The sequence below is a fragment of the Coturnix japonica genome, chromosome 11 (genome assembly GCF_001577835.2).
Source record: "Coturnix japonica isolate 7356 chromosome 11, Coturnix japonica 2.1, whole genome shotgun sequence".
In the NCBI taxonomy this organism is placed as follows: Eukaryota; Metazoa; Chordata; class Aves; order Galliformes; family Phasianidae; genus Coturnix; species Coturnix japonica.
The window spans coordinates 2,148,011-2,167,566 of NC_029526.1; the positions used below are offsets into that span (position 1 = coordinate 2,148,011).

A 19,556-nucleotide genomic window follows, 5' to 3' on the forward strand; every position below is an offset into this window, starting at 1 on the left:
TCTTCACAAGTCTCAACAAGGTCTGATAATACCTGCAGTTTTAATAATTATAACACAACAGAACGTGTTATGGAGCTTCAGTAGGCTTTGGTGATGTTGTGGCTTAGCTGTCACTTGCTCTGTACATTGAAGCTGGAAGCCAGACAATGCACTTGTGTCCAAGGAAGGGATGGGGGAAGGCTTCTCCCTTGTAACAGCACTAATGCAGTCTAATGCTGGAAAAAAAGTGCAGAGGTATCACTGTAGCTCCTAAACTTCTTGGATGGATGTTTTGGTAATCAATGTTAAGTACGTGTATGATTAAGGTAAAAAAATGGTCTCAAGTTTACTACAGACTACAACAGGTACACTATGAAGCCTATATATGTATATATGGATATATGTTCACTATCCAGACTACAAAAACTCTGCAGTCTGTTTCCCTGACAAACCAAAAACCTTTTAAGTGTTGGTGCTGCTAGGCAACATTACAACATAGATCAGCACCAGCAATCGAGTACCTGATTACAGAAAGCTGTGCAAAAGTTACAGTAATTAACATTCTAAAGTAACTTCAGCTGAACCAACTTCTGTGATCTTTGAGTAAAGAAAACTTAATCAAAGATTCTTTATTTACAATTCAAATGCATATACATTGTTCCACTGGAATTACCGGACAGAGAGCCAAATGGGTGGTTTGTACACTCGAACATTTGTAAAGAAGGTAACTTGAAACTTAGGAACAAATACAGTAGAAAGCACGAGGAGTGAGTGCCTTTTCTGAGTAGGAACTTGCCCTCAGGGCAGCTGTGTTCATCCTTTGAAACTTGGTACATTAGTCACCACAAGAACCTTCCTGTCATAACCCCAGCACTGTGGAACTAGAGGAATATTCTCTTTCAAGTCATACAGCATCTTCTACATGAAAAGAAAATTTGCATCATCTAATGTCCATACTCGGACCAACTTATTTAGTATCAGCTGAAGCTGACTGAGCATTTGTGACAGCTTGGATGGTAAGAAAAGCTTTTACTGTTTGCCAGAATTCCAGTTTAGTACTCGAGCCTGGACAGTATGCATCAGGGTGAACTATGCCAGCCAAAAACAGTTTAAAAATGCTATTTAAAAGCCAGCCAGGCAAGAATTCAGCTTACAGCTCATTCAGGTAGAGACTGGTTTTCTATTGTCCCAATCAGTACAACTTCCAGCAGAAAGTGTCTTTCCAGGCATTGATTGGTAGGGCTTTTTTTCATATTGTTTTTTTCCCCTGTAACACTTTTATGAACAGCCAGCAGCAGCTGTCTGGATTTGCAGTCCTGCAGTAGTTCTGTGGATTTCATTTTCCAATAAATAAAAGGCTTTTAGTCAGAATCCAAGTCCTGGATCTCATCATAGCCAAATTCCTGTAGAACCTCCTGACGGTATTTGTTCCACGTTCTTCTCCTGTAACACTGGTCCTCATCACTGGAGCTCTCTTCAGAGTCTAAAGAAAAGCACATTAATGTTTTTGTGTTATCCCTTTGTTAAGTTAAACAAGTTCTTCAGACTGTTTTAACTTCTTGAATAACACATGTTAATTTTAAGCTTGAACAACTGCATTACATGAGATTTGATTATTATTTATACTTGAGAGTACACGGATGGGGAGTTAAGAAACTTTCATAAGAATGTGGAACGAAGTCACCTATTCCTTTTGAAATCAAGCAATCATTTGCAATTGCAGCACCCTGAAAGTGAGGACTTTGCAAAAACATTAAGATCTGCTGTAGGTCCACAAAAGATAAACCTCTGTCTAAAGATGACAGCCTGCAAGAATATCTGATCTTGAACACAGCACAGCTGGAAAAGTGAAATGTATGTGTTTTAAGGCCAGTACCTAAACCTTACATGTTAGTTTTACAAGACACAATGAAACCATTTAACTGTTCACTTCCTCTATCAGAAGTTCATGCTCCCCATTCTGTATTCCTTCATTCAGCATCAGCTTCCTTTGCTGAGGTGCTAAAAATCACAGGATCACACAATATCCTGAATTAGGAGGGACACAGAAGGATCACTGCTTCCAATTCCTGCCTTAACAGAGGACCACCCAAAATTATCCTTCTTTGTGCACATTTAACCCAGTGCAAGAGCAGAACAGTAACTTAGCAGTGCTGTCAGGTTTTTTGTTTGCTTATTTTTCTTTAAGAAAGAAAACACAGGAAAATGGATGGGATTTATATGTGCACAGCATGAAAGCAAATAATACTTATGACAGACATACCTTTTTCTTCGTCATCTTCCTCAGCTAAGAATTCATCTTCATCAGGATAATCATTGCGCCAGTTATCTTCATCATTTTCATCATCTTCATCTTCATATGTTTCAGTTGGGACTTGAACATCATCTACCTGTATGTCAAAACAGAAAGTTCAATATTAATACACCCACTTTGCAGTAAGCAGTTCTTCAGCTGCCTGTATAACAATCACAAAGAGCCAAGAGAAGCTGATCTGCTGCCAGCACAGTAACTCTACAGTCACACAAAGCACACGGTAGAAAAATTCATGTTGCCAGTACGTCCACAGAAACATGGCAATCTGCTTTAGGGAAAGTAGGATATGAATTACTTATGTCAATATCTGTCATTTTGAGGCCAGCTGAATTCCTAGTACGTGAAAATCATATTCAGCATTCTCTGTCATATCAGAACTTGACTGAATCAAGAGTAACTTGAATGAGCACAGAACTGGCACTGAGCATAAATGGTCCTTCCCCAGCCATTCTTCATAGGATTCTAAGCATATTTATTTTTGACCTTTCTACTTAAGATCAGTCTGTTCTTCACGCCCTTACCAGTTCATATTCTTCTCTATAAGGCTGCACAGAGAGGATGTTTTGGATCCAACCAGGAGCTGCTGTTTCCATGCAGTAGATGTCATAAACGTACTCATCTTTCTCACGGTGCTCCACTTTTTTGTGATCTTCAGAAACATTTAAACGCTCACGGATCATCTCTACTGCATTGCAAAGAATCACGTCAGGATCAGCAGATTTCTGTTCAAGAAATAAACAAACGTGCAGATCTTCACTGAACCAGACACACAAAGTCTCAGTAAAAGTTTCTCCTACGACAGCAGGGAACAGCAAAGGGAGACATGCTGAAATCTTAGGCCAAAACACTTTCCATTGCAACACAGATATCTGTAACACTAACAATTTAGAACAGCAAAGAATATTGCTCTTAATGTAGTACTGTGCAGCCATGCCTTGTTTCACATTACAGGAAACAGCTGCTGGGATAGGTTCACTACAAACTACTGAAGGGATATGAATTAGTCTTCTTTTCTTAGCAGGGAGAAAACAACATAGCAACCCATCTAACAGATAAATAGGAGCATTAATATACATGAATAGCACACAGGAAAAAACAGTGGTATGAGCCAAATCTGAATGGCCGTCTAACATCTCTAAGGTGCTCTCAGGTACTCAGACAAGTTGCTTCTTGCACCATGTGTTAACCAGTGCAAGTTACAAATCTCTGGCTGAAGCTCCTGTTGAACACAGGAATACAGGATGCAAAAACCTTTAGCTGTCAGTCTGTCCACACATCCCAGTCAGGGACAGAAAAGTACTTCAGGTATGCTGGGTTTATCTGCTGACCTGTGGGTTCGCTGCAGTAAAACTGGGGCCTTCCACCACCTCCTCCTCTTGCACGATATCAAACAGCTGGAAGTTCCCCCCGCAATCCAAGCTCTCATCGCCAGCACTGCTCTCCTCTTGTGACGCATCTCCTGCTGCTGTAGGGGTCGATGTGCTGCCATCGCTCCCTGCCTCGCTGTCTGTGGGGGTTGCCGCTGTCCTGCTGGATCCCGGCCGGTGGCTGGTGACTACCCGGTATCGGTTCTCCTTCCTCCTCACCTGCTTGGAGGAGCGCAGCTCCTGTGCGATGCGCTGTGTGCTCCCCAAGGAGGGCCGCAGGCTCTGCGCTGCTTTGTCTTTACTGATCCCTTCTTGAATGTATTTCTGAATGGGTTCGTTCTGGGAGAAGAAAAAAAAGAGAAGAAGCATAAACCTGTTAGAGTGCATCCGGAGAAGGGATGGACACCTCCATACGAGGAGGGGCTGAGAGCTGGGGCAGTGCAGCAGAGAAGGGAAGGCTCTGGGACAGCTGAGCAGCCTGTCGGGATCTGCAGGGGCTGTACAAAGGGACAGACCTTTTAGCAGAGTCTGCTGTGACTGACAAGGGGAAATGGTTTCAAACGAAAGGAGAGATTTACACGCAGGGAGCGGGGCCATGTGGCCTCTACGGTCCCTCCCACCTCAAATGACTCTACAAATGGAAACGGTGTAACCGTCAGCGGTAATCATGCTTCTTTCTAGAAGCGTCTAGAAGTTAACTCACAATATCCTTTACAAGCGGTTATAGCGGACCAGAAAAACCAATTCTTTTCAACACTGAAAAGCCATTAGCTGGAAGCCGCGTCACCGAGCTTCAGCACCCAAACTCGGCAGCGCCTTCCCCACCATCATCCCGCAGGCCGCCCACCCCGGCGGTACCTTGGAGGACACGGTGGCCACCAGTTTGAAGACGCCCTTCTCCACCGGCGCTCCGTGCTCGTGCTCCGCCCGCAGCCTCTTGCAGGCGAGCAGCAGCGCCTCGGCCGGCTCCGCACCGCCCCGCTTCCGCTGGACGCGCAGCACGGCCGGCCGCTCCATGGCGCCGCGCTGCACGCCGGAACGGGGCGGGCACTGCCGGCAGCGCGGGGCAGGACGGGCTGCACGCTGCCGTACTTCCGAGAGGGGAGAACGGGAGTGGGGGGCTGGGAGCGGCCCAGGGTGGGTTTGTGGGTTGTTTTCTTTATTCCCTGTTCAGTCCGGGGGTTGAATACGCACGTGTGTTTGCTTGCTGTACAGCCGGTGTTTTGCATCCTGATAGCAAAATTGCTGAGATCGATCATGAAGACGTTTTGTGGAAGAGCCAACCCCACCACGGGCTCGTTGGAGTGGGTAGAAGAGGACGAGGACTATGACTACCACCAAGAAATTGCGAGGTATGCGGGGAAGTCAGCATGCTGCTTCCAGTTTGCTTCTGTATCCATAGAAATGCCAGTGACATGCAGGGACAGGCTGAATGCTATGGCACGTATGGGGCTGGGCAGTAAGTGCACAGATTCATAGAGCATCCTCCAAGAAGTTCCACTGAGGTTGTTCTGAACGTTTCCAGGAGGTGCTGATTTTAATAGTGGTGTTCATCTAATTGTGGCAAAGTCTGTTGGCTGAATTTCTTTGGGATCCATATTGCAGCACAGAATTGGTGTCTGTCTGCCCTGGCCTCGAGTTGTTACTCATCTATGGGGGGTCAGGTTGGATATTAGGAACAATTCCTTCTCTGACAGAGCGATGCAGTGGCACAGCTACCCAGGGAGGTGGAGGTCACCATCCCTGGAGGTGTCCCAGAGCTGTGGGGATGCGGCACAGAGGGATGTTGGCAGTGGGCACAATGGGATGGGTTAAGGTTGGACTTAGGGGTCTGAGAGGTCTTTTCCATCCTTAACGACAGTGTGATTTTATGATTAATTTAGCCTGCAGCTTTTGTGTGAACGCTGGTAATTAATGACAGACCATCATTAGACAGCCCTTAATTGCTTTATATGATCCTCACTGTGTCCCAGCTGTTATTTCACATCTGACTGTTCATAGGTCCATACTTTTGGATCCATTGTTGGAGAAAGGATATGTGCCAGTAATTAATTAGTTTGTGGGAATTTGTGGCCACACCACTGACATTACTTAATTCCTTATGTCTGGGAAACCACTTGGAACTTCAAAGAGCACGTCAGAGTTATCTTCACATGTTCATGGGACATGGGACTGGTTGCATTAGCAGGGGAAAACAAAGGTTGTCCTATGAGACTTAGTGTTCTGTGGTGTCTCGCAGTGTGCTGATTGGAGTTTCGTTTATTGCAGGTCCCGCTATGCAGACATGCTTCACGATAAGGACAGGGTGAGTACAGGAGCAACAAACTTTTGAATGGTGAGGAAACACTCTCTTTCTCTTGAGCAGCAGTCACTGCATGATGGTGTAGGTTTCTCCAAAGGATAAAGTGTTTATATTTGTACTCCTCGAGGTATCTGACCTGCTCTTAGATCAGGTCAGATTCTTCTTACATCTGTCTCTAGTGCAGAGTTTTTTACTGCAGAACGTGATATTTACACTCAACAGCTGCTTTTGTTGCTCTATATTTGTCATTTTTGTTGGGATTGTGACATAGCTCACTTGGTAGAATTTCACAGGCTGTAAATGTGAAGCTGGGCTTTGTAGTTCTCACAGGCATGTAAGGAAAGTCTGTCTTTATTCTCCGTTATGATTTGGTGCATTTACAGATGAAGACTGTGAAGAAAATTAAGATCGATAACGTATCTACAGGTGTGATGGAGGAATGGTTTAAATGTTCCTTATGCTCAAGATGTTTTGTCACAAACCTTTTAAAGAACTTCTGTGTGTCTACACTGTGACACCTTGAAGCAAAAACTGTAGCATCTTACACGGTTATTGTTATCAGCTTCATAAAGTGTCTTGTATTTGTTAACACTTTTACTAACAGTGGCTTTGGTGTGTCTGTACAGCACAAGGAATGACTGTTTTTTTTAATGATGAATGCATGCAGTCTGAGAAGGGAAAAATTTCTGCACAAAAGTTATAAGTAGGTAGAAGGTTGTTGATCCCATTTTATTAAAAATGCAACCCCTACTATGTATTTACTTCTATTTCATTTCCACAGAACGTGAAATATTACCAAGGTATTCGTGCTGCCGTGAGCCGAGTAAAGGGAAGAGGTGAGAAAGCAATTGTTCTAGACATAGGGACTGGTACGGGACTCCTGTCTATGATGGCAGCTTCAGCAGGTGCAGATTTCTGCTATGCAATTGAGGTAAGCATTTGTTACACATTGCATCCGTGTTTGTAATTTCTTTTTAAGAGCTTCAGTGCAGTTGTGCCTTCACAACCAGTCGTGTCGGTACGTTTGCTGTGCTGTACTGCTCCTTCTGAAGTGCAGATTTTATATCTTCATGCACATGAGAAAAGGTGGATCTTCAAAGAGTATAGCTGAAAATGCACATAACATTTTTGTAGGGAACAGTTTGTGTCAATAAGGAGATCATCAAACAGTCCACTTTCATACTGCTCTGTCTTCCCCGCTTAACTAAACTCCCGTGTAATATGGAAAACTTGAAAACAGTGAATATTCTCAAGCCATGTTGCTGATCTTCCTAAGTTTCAGTTCTTGTTGATGGGCTCTCATACCAGTAAATCAAAACATGGGCTGCGTCTTAATAGAGAGACTGCCTCATCAACTGATTCTTCCATCTCTGTGTTTACATAGAGGATCTCCTGCTGCGTTGACAGTTTTGAATCCTGATGGTTGCTAACAGCAGTTACTTACATTAAGGGAATATTTTAACCAGTTTAACATATTGTAATGAATTGTGGAAACAGAGGACATTCACTAGGTTGAATCTGGAAGCCACGGGTATATAAGTTCTAATAGCAGTATATTATTCCAGTTGTGGAACAGGGGCTAGGTTCCAACATGGCCACAAATCTCTTATCCTGAGCTATCATATTTTGTGGCTGGGTAGAATATTCAAAATCTGTGTGCTTACAAACAGTGTAGTCATTAAGCCCTTTTACCATGCTTTTCATTATTTGCTTATTTTCAATCTGTCTCTTTATTTGTCTCCTTGTTCTGAAGGAACGAAAATTTTTCTTCAATATTATACTGTTAATAAGAGCAGAGTTGTGGTATATTCTGGTGACTGTTTATGGACTGGTTGTTTTTTTCCCTTTTAATTTGATATACTTATTTTTACATCTTGAGCACAGAAAGGTTTTTTGGAGCCCCTTGGGGTCCCTTTATGTTTAAGGGCAAGTTTTTTTAATGTAAATGTTAGACAATTCGTGAGGGATGTTCTTGTCTTTCAAGAGTTAGTTGAGTAGCTTTTGTAGACAGTGAGAGTCAATTTTAACCAGTGCCATTAGGGACCTGTGAACTTTTGAAGGGAGGCTTAAAGTCTTGTTTCGTGGTCATGAACTTCAACCACAGGAAAAAAAATACAGGTGTAAAATTTTAGCAACACTAAATGTGCTGCGTGTTGTGTTGTTGTATTTTTGGAAGGTAACATCAGCTCACCCGTTCGTTGCAATCTTGCTGTTTACAGGTTTTCAAACCCATGGCTAATGCTGCGGTGAAGATAGTAGAGAAAAATGGTTTTCGTGATAAGATCAAGGTAATCAATAAGCACTCCACTGAAGTCACAGTCGGGCCAGGTGAGAAATATGAAGCGAGGTTTATGTATATATTTCAATACTACTTCAATACTTTGAGGAAATATGTATTTTTGTACTTCTCTAAGTGATTTTAATGAAACAAAGGAGATCCTTTTCTATCCAGAAAGTAATATTGGAAGATTACTTCACAAGGAAATGTTTCTGGTAATATTTAAATAGTTACATAGTCAATAAACTTCTACGGGTAAATAATTTGTGCACTTCAATAGGTTCTCTGTCAGGAGAGAGTTTTTGAATGACTTGTCTTTTCAACACACCAGCTTCTTAAAAGACTTTTATGTATGAGTTACTATAGCAACAGCAATATGTCTTTCAGATGGAGATATGCAGTGTCGTGCAAATATCCTGGTAACAGAATTATTTGACACAGAGCTGATAGGAGAAGGTGCTTTACCAACCTATGAGCATGCACACAAGTACCTTGTACAGGTAAGAAAATGTGGTGTGTCAGATTCCTCCCTAGGGTTGTTTTTTTTTTTGGAGTAGGATAGAGGTAGATGATAAAACTTGAGCTTTCTAGGCTTCATTTCACCTGTTTTTACCCTATAAAGACAAAAACACTCCGTAACTTTTTTCAGCTCTCCATTGTAATTGGTCTGTTTTGCCAAAGTGTAACTCCCGAGCCTTGCAGCCAGCTTTTAGTTCTGTGCTTGTTTAGAACAGCTTGTATGTTTTCTGTGCTTTAAACATGGTTATGAAGTCGTCATTGAATAAATATTTGTGCCAGTGTTCTATGTCTATATATAAGCTCAATGCAATAACAAATTCTGTGTTAACGTTGATCGCTTAATAGTTATGTGCTTGGAGAAGCTCAAAATAGATCTGTCACCTCAGAATGAGAATGCAGATGTAAGTTTAGCTGAGCAAGTATTGTTGTATCATTAGTATAACAAAGTGATCTTTCAAAGTAGTCCTAAAGGATGCCTGGTGGGATGGACAGGCCGATCATATTTCACAGAGTATTCTGGTGTCAGAAGTCTGTGAAAGAAATGGAGTTTAAGATTTCCAAGTTCCCAGTCTAATTACTTATCCTTTAAGTTGGTTGGCATTTCAATTGGTGTAATTTTCATGTATGTTAATAATGCAGCTTTGTTGAATTCTTTTACCCTTTGTTTTGCACACTCAGGAAGGATGTGAGGCAGTGCCTCACAGAGCAACAGTGTATGTCCAGTTAGTGGAATCCAAAAGAATGTGGTCCTGGAACAAACTGTTTCCTGTTCATGTTGAAGCAGAGGATGGTGAAAAAATTATTGTCTCCCCTTCAGAAATGGAGAACTGCCCAGGTGTTCCTTCTGTTTGTGATATCCAACTGAACCAGATGCCTTCAAGTGACTTCACCATCCTTAGTGATGTGGTGACTATGTTCAGGTAGTGTAGGCTCAGCTTTGTTCAGAGCAAAGTTTTTCTTTAAGTTGTGCGTTCTGCTGAGGAAGCAGTTGAGCATTTCAGAACTGTTTCTATTCACAATTTTGGTGCTTCTCCACAGCGTGGATTTCAGTAAGCCAGTAAGGAGTGCATCTACCTGCTACAGAGTGCAGCTGGAGCCTGTAAAATCTGGCAAGGCACAAATTGTACTTTCCTGGTGGGATATTGACATGGATCCTTCTGGAACAATAAACTGCACGATGGCTCCATACTGGGTAAAACCCATGTCTGCTTTCCAGGTAAAATACTGAGCCCTCAGATACCATAATCAAATGACTTTCAGTAATTATTTAAAGTTCTTACTGGGGATTTTAAACAGCTGTCTTGTAAACAGTATAGGAACTTTGCTAATATTTTATGTATTGGAGGGTGATAAATCATAAAAATGCTAATTTTATGCACAAATTGTAGGTTTGCTTTAATGAAAAGCTGAGGCTGCCTTGTAGATCTACAGTTCTTGATTTTTTTGGTGTTTACTTTTGTTTTACTTTTAAGAAATAAAACAACAGTTTCCACATTTCTTCATTTATTTTTTAAATTAGTCTCTGTCATTGGTCAGAATATCAGGCTGTGTTTTGCTTCCATGGGGCTTTTTGTATGAAATTTCCAAATGTTTTAACTTTAATATATTTATATTCCCATAAGGAAGAGGACTTTTAGGGAAGACTGACGAGTTGATAGTGGATATTGAGAGGAATGGGAGATCACTCCTATGTTTTTGTATTTACTTGCAGGATAAAGTTAGTCAAAAGGAAACTACAGAGCACTTGTTTGCACTTACTGTGTTTGAGAATGAAAGGGGAAACTAACAAGCTTAGGGCATTTAGTTGGCTTAAAACATTCGCATTACAGAAAGCAACTTTTTGGAATGCCTGGATTGGTGTGTTGTCATGTCACAGTGACACTAATTGGGCTCATTTGATTCATGAGACTCCAATCACTGCTCACTGTCAGCAATTCAGTACATGCTTCTAATGTAAGTGTAGAGGTAAAACAGCATTAATAAATGTGTTTTCATTATGGTTTTCATTTCATAAAGCACAAGCTTAGATACGCAGCAAGCCATTGGTTTCAAGCTTATCCTATTTCAAGACAACAATGCAGAGTACCTTTATTTAATGCACAGTATTATTCCTTACTCAGCCTCGCTAACATGAAGAATCTTCCAACTAGTTATATGTCAGTGCTTCAAAGTCATGCCTATTCTTACTAATTGATATTTTGTATTTCTTTCCTTGTGCATTTACTGTTTGAGTGAATCTCTAAGCTTTTGTTCATCAACTCCTTTTCAGTGGAGAGATCACTGGATGCAGTGTGTTTATTTCCTTCCAAAAGAAGAGCAGATTCTCCAGGGTGAGAAGGTGCACCTGACTGCCTGTCGTGATGAATACTCCGTGTGGTATACACTGCAGAAAGCCAGGTAGTGAGATATGTGTGTTAAAAAGGGGTGGTAGCTTCCTCCAAGCTGGGCTAATTGCTGCACTTAAAGCTGAGATATTTGATATAAGAACAAGATGAAAAGCTAAAGACTAGAAAATTACCGAAAGCCTAAACAAATTAAAATACACTACAGTGGGCTGGTAGGAAAATAAAAAAAGAAAGTGCTGCATAGAAACACAACTGAGCTTTGGATTGCTGGAACCTGTACTTATTTTTGTTGTTCCAGAGAAGAAGATGAGAATAAGGCAGATGTTCGTGTTGAGAGTCCTGTTTGTAGATGCCAGGCCCACCTTCTTTGGAACAGACCACGCTTTGGGGAGTTGAATGATCAGAACCGAACACGCCAGTACATCAAGTCTCTGATGAATGTGAGTGCACGCTGCCTTTAGGATGCCTGGCTTTTCTGATAGGTGTATTGTCTTAGTTGCAATTTTTGGAGTTTTTTCTGCCTTGCTAAAGGATTTGTTCATAGAGTGTATTTTATTTACATCAGCAAATGCAAATTGGATTTGGTATGTTGTAACAAGCACCTTTTTGGTGTGTCTTTTGTTTTTCAGAGGAATTTTAGGAGCTCTGTGTATTGGTGTATTGGATAAAGACAGGCTTATGATCATGTGGAAATAAAAACATGTTCTACACACTGATATGTGTTGGTGAAACCATTTTCTTTCCTAAAATGAGGGATTACGTGAACATTTCTTACACTATTCTGTTCTGCTTGAAGTCCTTATATTAATCATGTATATCTCAGTTCATATTTGCTATGCAGCTATAAAAAGTGAGGGAAAACACCTCCAAAATGTCCAAGACATGAGTATTCTTTTGTTTGGAATAGGAATAACAGCGACAATTTATTTTCCCATAGGTTCTGAGAACAGATAGCGTTTGCCTTTGCATCAGTGATGGCAGCCTGCTACCTGTGTTGGCTCACTGTCTCGGAGCAGAGCAGGTACAATACTTCCTTCTGGGGTGGCTTTTTTCCTGAGCTCTGTGTTTCACCTTGGTGTTTTCAAATCTGTTGTACTCCAGTGCATCATTTAATTATTTCCAGTGCCTCTTCAGTGACAAGTGGGAAAGAGGCTCACATTGTATTGAAAAGTAGGTTAAATTCATCAAGCTGAGCTCTAGGGAGATAACAGTAACCAATTTTGGTGTTTGCCAATGCAAAGCCTTGAACGAAAGTGCTGTTTTTCATTCCTTGCTGATTACTGTTTACCTTCATATATGCTGGGGCTTTTGAAAGTTCCCCCGAACAAAATGTCTGGCAGTCTTTTCTTTCTTCTTTTTCTATTCACAGTTCTATAATTACATTTATTATCCACTTGAAAGTGGAAGGTCTGTGACAGCCAGATAAGAGGCTTTAAGAATACTGAACCTGTGTGTGGATGAAAGACTGAGAGTTGCCTGGCTGTTGCATTTACATACCTACCTTCCTTGGTACATTCCTGCTTGAGGCCCCTCAGCCTAAAATCTGTCACAGTAGGACTGAACATCCAGGAATGTGTAATGTAGTATAATCCCAAAGAAGCTGCCACCAGGTAGCTCATAGAAGTGAATAAACGTGCTGAGATCAGCTAGTGACTGATGGCTCTCATACTTTTAGTCTTAAAAGAGGCCAGTCTGTTTTTCCATGGGCTGGTAGGATCATATTGCTTAACAATTCACTGAGACTGAATGAAACCTAAATGTTTTCCTATGTTGTTTTTTTTCCCCCTTACTCCAAAACATCTTTGCACATTTATTTAAGTGTGCATAACTAATCTGGATATCTTGAGTGAACATTCTGATGAACAAGAAAACTAGGGGAAGTCTTGTAGCTTGACTGGCAATACAGTTAAAACTGTTTATCACACTATAACCGTATTCAGAACATAAACTGCATACAATGCCATTTATAACAAGTCCTCCTGAAGCTTCCATCCCGATAAACCTCAATCCCCAAACTGTTGTCAGAGTGGAAATTTGAATATCTGGCCGACTGCAGTTTGGATTTCAGGGTTCTGTTGTAAGAGTTTCCTTTATAGGAACATCCCTGTGTTTGTTCAGAGGTAAATCTGTGCCTAGAGCAAACACTAATGTTATGTGCGTTTTTAAAAAGGAAAATATATGGTTGCATTTGGTACAGTTTTGGGTTTTTTTTCCCTCTTGCGAAAGCAGCATTGTGTAGCCAGTAGCTACTGAGAGTTTTACTGACAAAGGACTGTAGCATAGATGTGAGTTTCTTATTAAGTGTGTGCAGGTTCAGTTCATTAGAGTACCAAAATATCTCCTTCATCATTCAATCTATAATCATTTTAACTAAGAACTACGAAGCTATTTGACTATCCATGGTGTATTTTCTATAGGTGTTTACATTGGAAAACTCTGCCGTGTCCTGCTCTGTCATGAAAAAAGTGAGTATTTGGTTTTGTGTTCAAGCAGTGAATATTTGTTGTGAGGATGAGTGGAGTGTGAGAGCACCATCTAGTTTGCAGCAGCCTCACCTAGGAGGTGACAACAAGCAGTTCCTTCCTCCTGCTGAGGGATGCTGAGTGCACGCACCCTTCAGGAATGGATTTGTCCCATCCTGAGGGCTGAGGTGTGGAAGGCGGTTTTTAAAGATTCCTTTTGTGTGTTTGTTTGTTTCTTGTTTATTTTTTATTGAAGTATTATCTTGGTGTGGGTGTGAGTCTCATTTGTAGCTTTAGATAAAAACAGAATGTTCCTTTATTTTTTGTAGCTTTTTAAAGCCAATCATCTTGAAGATAAGATTAAAATAATAGAAGCCCGTCCTGAGTTGCTGACATCGTCTCACTTGGAAGATAAAAAGGTATGGAATAGTTGTCATGTACTGAATGTCAGTGGTGTGACAGGAAGAGGAACAGGAAGGTGATTTTTGCTTTCCAGTTGTGTTGTTGCAACTACAGGGAACCACAGTTCATACAAAGTAGCAGTCATTTGAGACTTCCACCTGCTGAGACTGGGTGGAGCACAGCTTAAAGACTTGGAAGTTTTTAGTTTTTTTTTTTGTTGGTTTTGCTTTGCCTCTGAAAGGTATGATTTCCCCTTCCAGCATAATTTCCACCTGTTGTAACAGCAGTTAAACCAGTTTAACCGCGTGGATACTTCAGGGCTGCAGCTCTTCTTCCTCAAGACAATCTGAAGATCGCAGTCGATCAGGATGTCCTAAAATCCTTCAATTTGCAGTTCTGTGCCACTTCTTATTAAGCTTTCCATTTGAAAACTGCAACAGTTTTTCATGGGATTTCACCTTAAAATTTAGCAGCTTGAAAAGATGTCTGTTACACAGTATTAAATCTGTATGGAGAAGTTTTTAGATAGATGACTTTGCTTGCTATATTGCACTGCCAGCTATTGAACACGTAACTAGCCTATGTTATTCTTTGAGCTGTTGTTCTCAATTATAACGCCTTCTATCTCTTTTCTTTGCCAAGGTTTCTGTTCTTATTGGAGAGCCATTTTTCACTACAAGCTTGCTGCCATGGCATAACCTGTATTTCTGGTACGCTAGAACGGCTGTGACCGAGCATCTTGCCAGCAATGTCACTGTCTTACCTCAGTCTGCTGCCTTGCACATGATGATCGTGGAGTTTCAGGTGAGTCTGTTTAAAACCATCCATTTTGTATCGACACGAATTCACCTAAAACTGAGTACACTTTCATAAGTTTTTGACACCAAGTTTATGTAGTTACAGTGCTGTTCACTTTGATGTGCGTTGTGCTTGCCTCCTGAGGAAAGAATGTTTGACATCTTGGAGATGAGTTTTGACATTTCAGCCATCCCTTATCAGAAAATGACCTTGAAAATTTTTGCAATTTTAAATGAAAGATTGAATGCTTTAAAGTATTTATTTGCGTTAGACAGATATTATCGAGCATGTCAGTACTGTGGTTATGTTCTTTTCTCCTGTGTGATTATTCATCCATGCTGCCTGTTTTTGCATAGACCTCATGGTTTTCTGCAGAAGTGTAGAGAATTTGAAGTGTATTCTGAGAAAATAATGTAAATCCAAGTCACGTAATGGGAAGCAGATGTTTAATCAACAATAATCAGATTGAAATAAGCAGTTAATTGGGATCTTACGCTCTTTTATCCTGAGGATTTACATCCCTAGAATTCAAAGGGTTTCAGAAGAAAGTAAATACTATTCTCTTCATGTTATGGATGACAAAACTGAGGCACACAGAGTGATGATTAGGTTTATTCTGTATTCTGGCAGATGAGCCTAGAATGACATTTGTGTGACCCAAGCCTCAGTTTTATGCTTTTATGATCCTATGTGGCTATCATGTTAGAACATAGAATTTGCTGTGTTCCATTAAGCTACTCCAAAAGTTATAACTTAAATTTGATGCTTTCCTCTTTGCTCAGTGGTGAATCTAGTCTAAAATGGTCAAATTTGGTTTTAGATGAACTCTACATTTGTCAGTTCTGGATTAGACAGAAGAAACAGACAAACTCTTGTAAGGTATTTTGCGGAAGTTCTGTAGCCTGTTCTGTGTTGTCAGAATAGCAGTATCTCATTGCACTTAAGCAATTAGCTAAGGCTGGATTCAGGAGAAGAAATCTGATGAACATTTTCCAGTTATAAATGAGTCAGTCCATAATTTCATTCAGGGAGCAGGATGCTACGTGCCTAATTTCTAACAACATAATATCGTAGCAGTCTGTAGCTACGAATGATCACTTATAGGATGTTATCTTTAGAGGTGAATGCAGAGAGATTCCATACACAGAATGTCTCATGATCCTATTTGAAGTTCTAATGCATCTTGTTCACCATTGGTGAGATGAATATGACCTGGAAAACCGGTGGAGTAGAAAATCTATTTTATTCAAGTCTTCTGTGGGCTGTAGAGGGGAAAAATATATTGTAAATCTTTCATGCCTTAATCTTTCTTTCACTGTCAGTTAATCATTCCTGCAGACTGGGGGAGAAAATGTTAGGATTACACGTTCACTGTGAGTGTTCAATGCATAAGGTCCTTTTTTTGTCCCAAGAAAGGCCTTGCAGTGAATATTGCATGCAGTTTTGATCTCCATAATAAAAAAAAAAGGATATCAAGATACTTGAATGTGTCTGTAGGAGAGCAACACTGTGAATTTTTGAGAACATATTGCCTTCAGCTCACCCAGTAACTTAATTTTTATATGGCCATTGCAAATTTGTTGTATTACTATTTAACTTTGTTTTCCATCTAAATAGAAGAGGAAATATTCCCTAAAATATTCATTCAGCAGAGTGGTTTCTCTTCATGTTTTTCCTTATGATTACACTGAAATTGCTCCCGTAGTAAGAATTCAGGTCTTCTGAAGGAAAATTATGTCAATTTTAGGGCAAGAACATTTTTGTCTTAGTTTAATATGTACTATTTCTGTATCTTTTGCCTCTTTTCCAGCTCTACGTTCTACAAGGAAGAGTGATGGTTTATTTTCTTACTTGTCTTCAGACAAAAGTGCTCAGCATTGATATATCCTTAGTTAGGAAGGAACTGATTCAGACCAATTCACTCAGTGAAGATCAATTAAAATACAAGTGTTCACAGTATCGGCTACCTTAAATTCTACTAAAGTGGGTCTGAATTCCATGCTGTGACTTAGAGGTATAATGTAGTATGTCCTGTTGTGTGGCAGTCTAGGTTTGGCTGGAGGGAGGTGCACACACTTTACTAGCAGTTGACTTTACAGCTAAAACCCTTTCCATTAACAGGGTGAAACAAAGTCCTGTTTTCCTTTTTAGGACTTATGGAGAATCCGGAGTCCATGTGGCACCTGTGAAGGATTTGATGTCCGGACTATGGATGACATGATTAAAGTAAGGCTGTTTAACAGTGAGTGTGTCAGTCAGCACTGCTGTTCCAGTTTTTCATAAATATTGTGGCTATTGAGTAAACTCACCTAGGAGTTGTTGATAAATGAATCCTGACGTCCTCGCTTGCTCTTGCAGGTATTTGTGGTAGCCATTTAGATTGACTTTAGTCACTGTGTGGGAGTACAGGCCCCTGTAGAGCAGAATTCATCCCAAGAGAGAAGTGAAGTTTGAATGCATTGTATCTTGAAAATACCCATTTTTATCCGGCTATCAAGGGCTGTGGTCCTAGCACTTAGTGCATGCATGCAGTGCACGATTTTCCTTTACCTAAGAAGAGCAGTCCCATCCTGTTGGAACCTTATTGCTGAAATATTCTGAAGTCACGATGTGTAATTTTAAAACAGGGTCTATTTGCCTTTGGATTGTTTTCAGATAATTGTATTACTTTTTCTTTCTTCAGAATTCTCTGAATTTTAGAGAATCGAAGGAAGCAGAACCTCACCCTTTGTGGGAATACCCTTGTAAGTCACTCTCCAATCCCCAGGAGGTTTTGTTATTTGACTTCAGAAAGACTGTACCACAGCACTGTCTCAGCATGGAGGGGTCTGTAAGTCTGTTACGGTGAGTTTTCTCGTTGCTATGAGTGGTTTTCAGACTGTGTGTGTTAACCAGTGGCATCATAGTTAATGGTTTTTTAAAATGTAACCCGAATTGGAATTTAGTCCAACAGAAATTTCCCATGGCAACTCACGATAGGCTTCAACAGCGAGAGGGTAATTATTTAGATAATATGCCTGTATTTCAACAGTGACATTCTAATAGATGTCACCATGATTTAACATGTAAACAGGTTAATTTCTAGTTTTCATAACACATAGTTGTTTGTTTGTTTGCAATCTTTGAATTCGTTCCCTGTTGCTGTGTTCCTGCAGGCAAAGCTCCTGTTTAGCTTCCCAAATTATTCTGTTTCATAGCTTTGAAGTGTACACAATCTTTCTCTTTAGCTACAATTCTGACAATCTTGGTATTTTTCATGTCGTCTGAGACTCTTTTCACCATAACTACGGATCGTAATTACTGCTCTTCAGATATGAAATGCTGTTTAAAACTAAAAAACAGGGGGAAGTTACTTGTAACTCTTCAGGGTTTGTGTAAGCATGTGTTTCCATTGTGTAGCCCAATTAATGGTTACACAAAACCCAGAACCATCTGTGTAGGGTCTCTGTTGCCTTTGCACTGGTTGCATTTACAGGCAATACACCAGTGTGACCTCTGCCCTCGTGAAGCACAGACTTGAAGTGAGATGGGTTGTGTGATTAATAAAAGTGATACAGACTGCGCCATATCATTTCTGCCACGCTTTATTAAGTGCCTGTTAAATGGCTGTGTTTATTAGCAGGTTTAGTTATGACAAGTTCCTCTTCATTGTCTTTCTTAGATTTAATGTTTGCAAATGTTTAAGAAGTTGCAAACCATTTACCACATTATTCATCCTATTCAATATTGTTTTCAAAGAAACAAGTTCTTTGTGCTTTTATAGCTCTCACTCTCTGCCAGCTAGATGAGGAATGGGTGCGATGTTTAAAGGCATCGGTGTTACATAAAGATAATGCTATGGTGATGGATTTTAATCCCCTGCCTCTCTCCAGAAAGGGAAAGAGCCACGGAGCAGTTCTGTGGATGGAATATCATCTTACTGCTGATATCTCAGTTAGTACAGGACTGATGCAGATTCCTAATGAAAAGGTACTTCTTCAATCTGATTTTATTATCTCTCCAAGTCTGTTAGGATTACAGTGCTGAAAAATGAATCTCAGTTGGCCATGCTTGATTTACATAGTGCTCTTTATTAAACTCTTTGAATATTATGTAAACAGAACTAGTAGAGCTCTCTGTTTATATCTTTGTGGGAAGACTCTTAAAATAAGAGTCGGAATTGGCTCCAAATGCTTCTGTAGATTGAAACCACATACAGGATACAGATAGGAGGCTGGTACAAAGTAGTATTTATACAGCTTAAATACAACTTGCTTATAGACAACATACAACTTCCTGTTCTCGGTTAAACAAAAAGAAAAAATCAGAAAAGGATGAGGTGTTTTTGGTACTCGGTGTAAATATTGCTTGACCAGATCTGTTTGTTGTCTGTAACTTCAATGTGCAGCATAGCATGTCAGACTTCAAGTTACACGTTCCTTTAATGAGCGATTGGCAATGATTGTGAGAACTTGTATCTGATCCTTCTGTACTGAACTGAAAACAAGAACTCTTGTGCTCTTATTGCATGATTACTGTGCAGCAATAACATCCTAGGATTGTAACTACTTTCCCTTTCAACGCTTTCCTGTAGGGAAACTGTGAATGGAATCCCCACTGCAAGCAAGCTGTCTACTTTTTCAGCTCTGTTATTGAATCAGAAGCTCTGACAGACCTTCCTACTGCTGTCACGTATGCGATAAATTTTGACACAAAGACAGGAGAGATTGCCATGGATTTTAAGCTATTATAAATTACTTCCACTTGTGATGTAAATTATAATAAACACGTATAATATTCTTTGTATGGCA

General features: G+C 40.3%; 2 protein-coding genes across 2 annotated transcripts; one reads left to right on the forward strand and one right to left on the reverse strand.

Moving 5' to 3' along the window:
* Window positions 1-570: 570 nt before the first annotated feature.
* On the reverse strand, window positions 571-4,737 carry SLC7A6OS (solute carrier family 7 member 6 opposite strand). Its single transcript, XM_015873559.2, has 5 exons — window positions 4,519-4,737; window positions 3,622-3,999; window positions 2,815-3,015; window positions 2,243-2,369; window positions 571-1,462 (listed from the first exon to the last, which is right to left on the reverse strand). The coding sequence occupies exons 1-5, from the start codon at window positions 4,675-4,677 to the stop codon at window positions 1,341-1,343; spliced, it is 987 nt and encodes a 328-aa protein (XP_015729045.1). The 5' UTR covers window positions 4,678-4,737; the 3' UTR covers window positions 571-1,340.
* PRMT7 (protein arginine methyltransferase 7) lies at window positions 4,708-19,556 on the forward strand. The gene is made up of 17 exons (XM_015873545.2): window positions 4,708-5,012; window positions 5,929-5,965; window positions 6,744-6,893; window positions 8,182-8,290; window positions 8,628-8,740; window positions 9,438-9,679; window positions 9,798-9,975; window positions 11,029-11,156; window positions 11,403-11,544; window positions 12,042-12,125; window positions 13,522-13,569; window positions 13,896-13,985; window positions 14,611-14,772; window positions 16,918-16,992; window positions 17,450-17,610; window positions 18,639-18,735; window positions 19,340-19,556. Exons 1-17 carry the CDS (start codon window positions 4,918-4,920, stop codon window positions 19,496-19,498), a joined length of 2,070 nt encoding a protein of 689 aa, XP_015729031.1. The 5' UTR covers window positions 4,708-4,917; the 3' UTR covers window positions 19,499-19,556.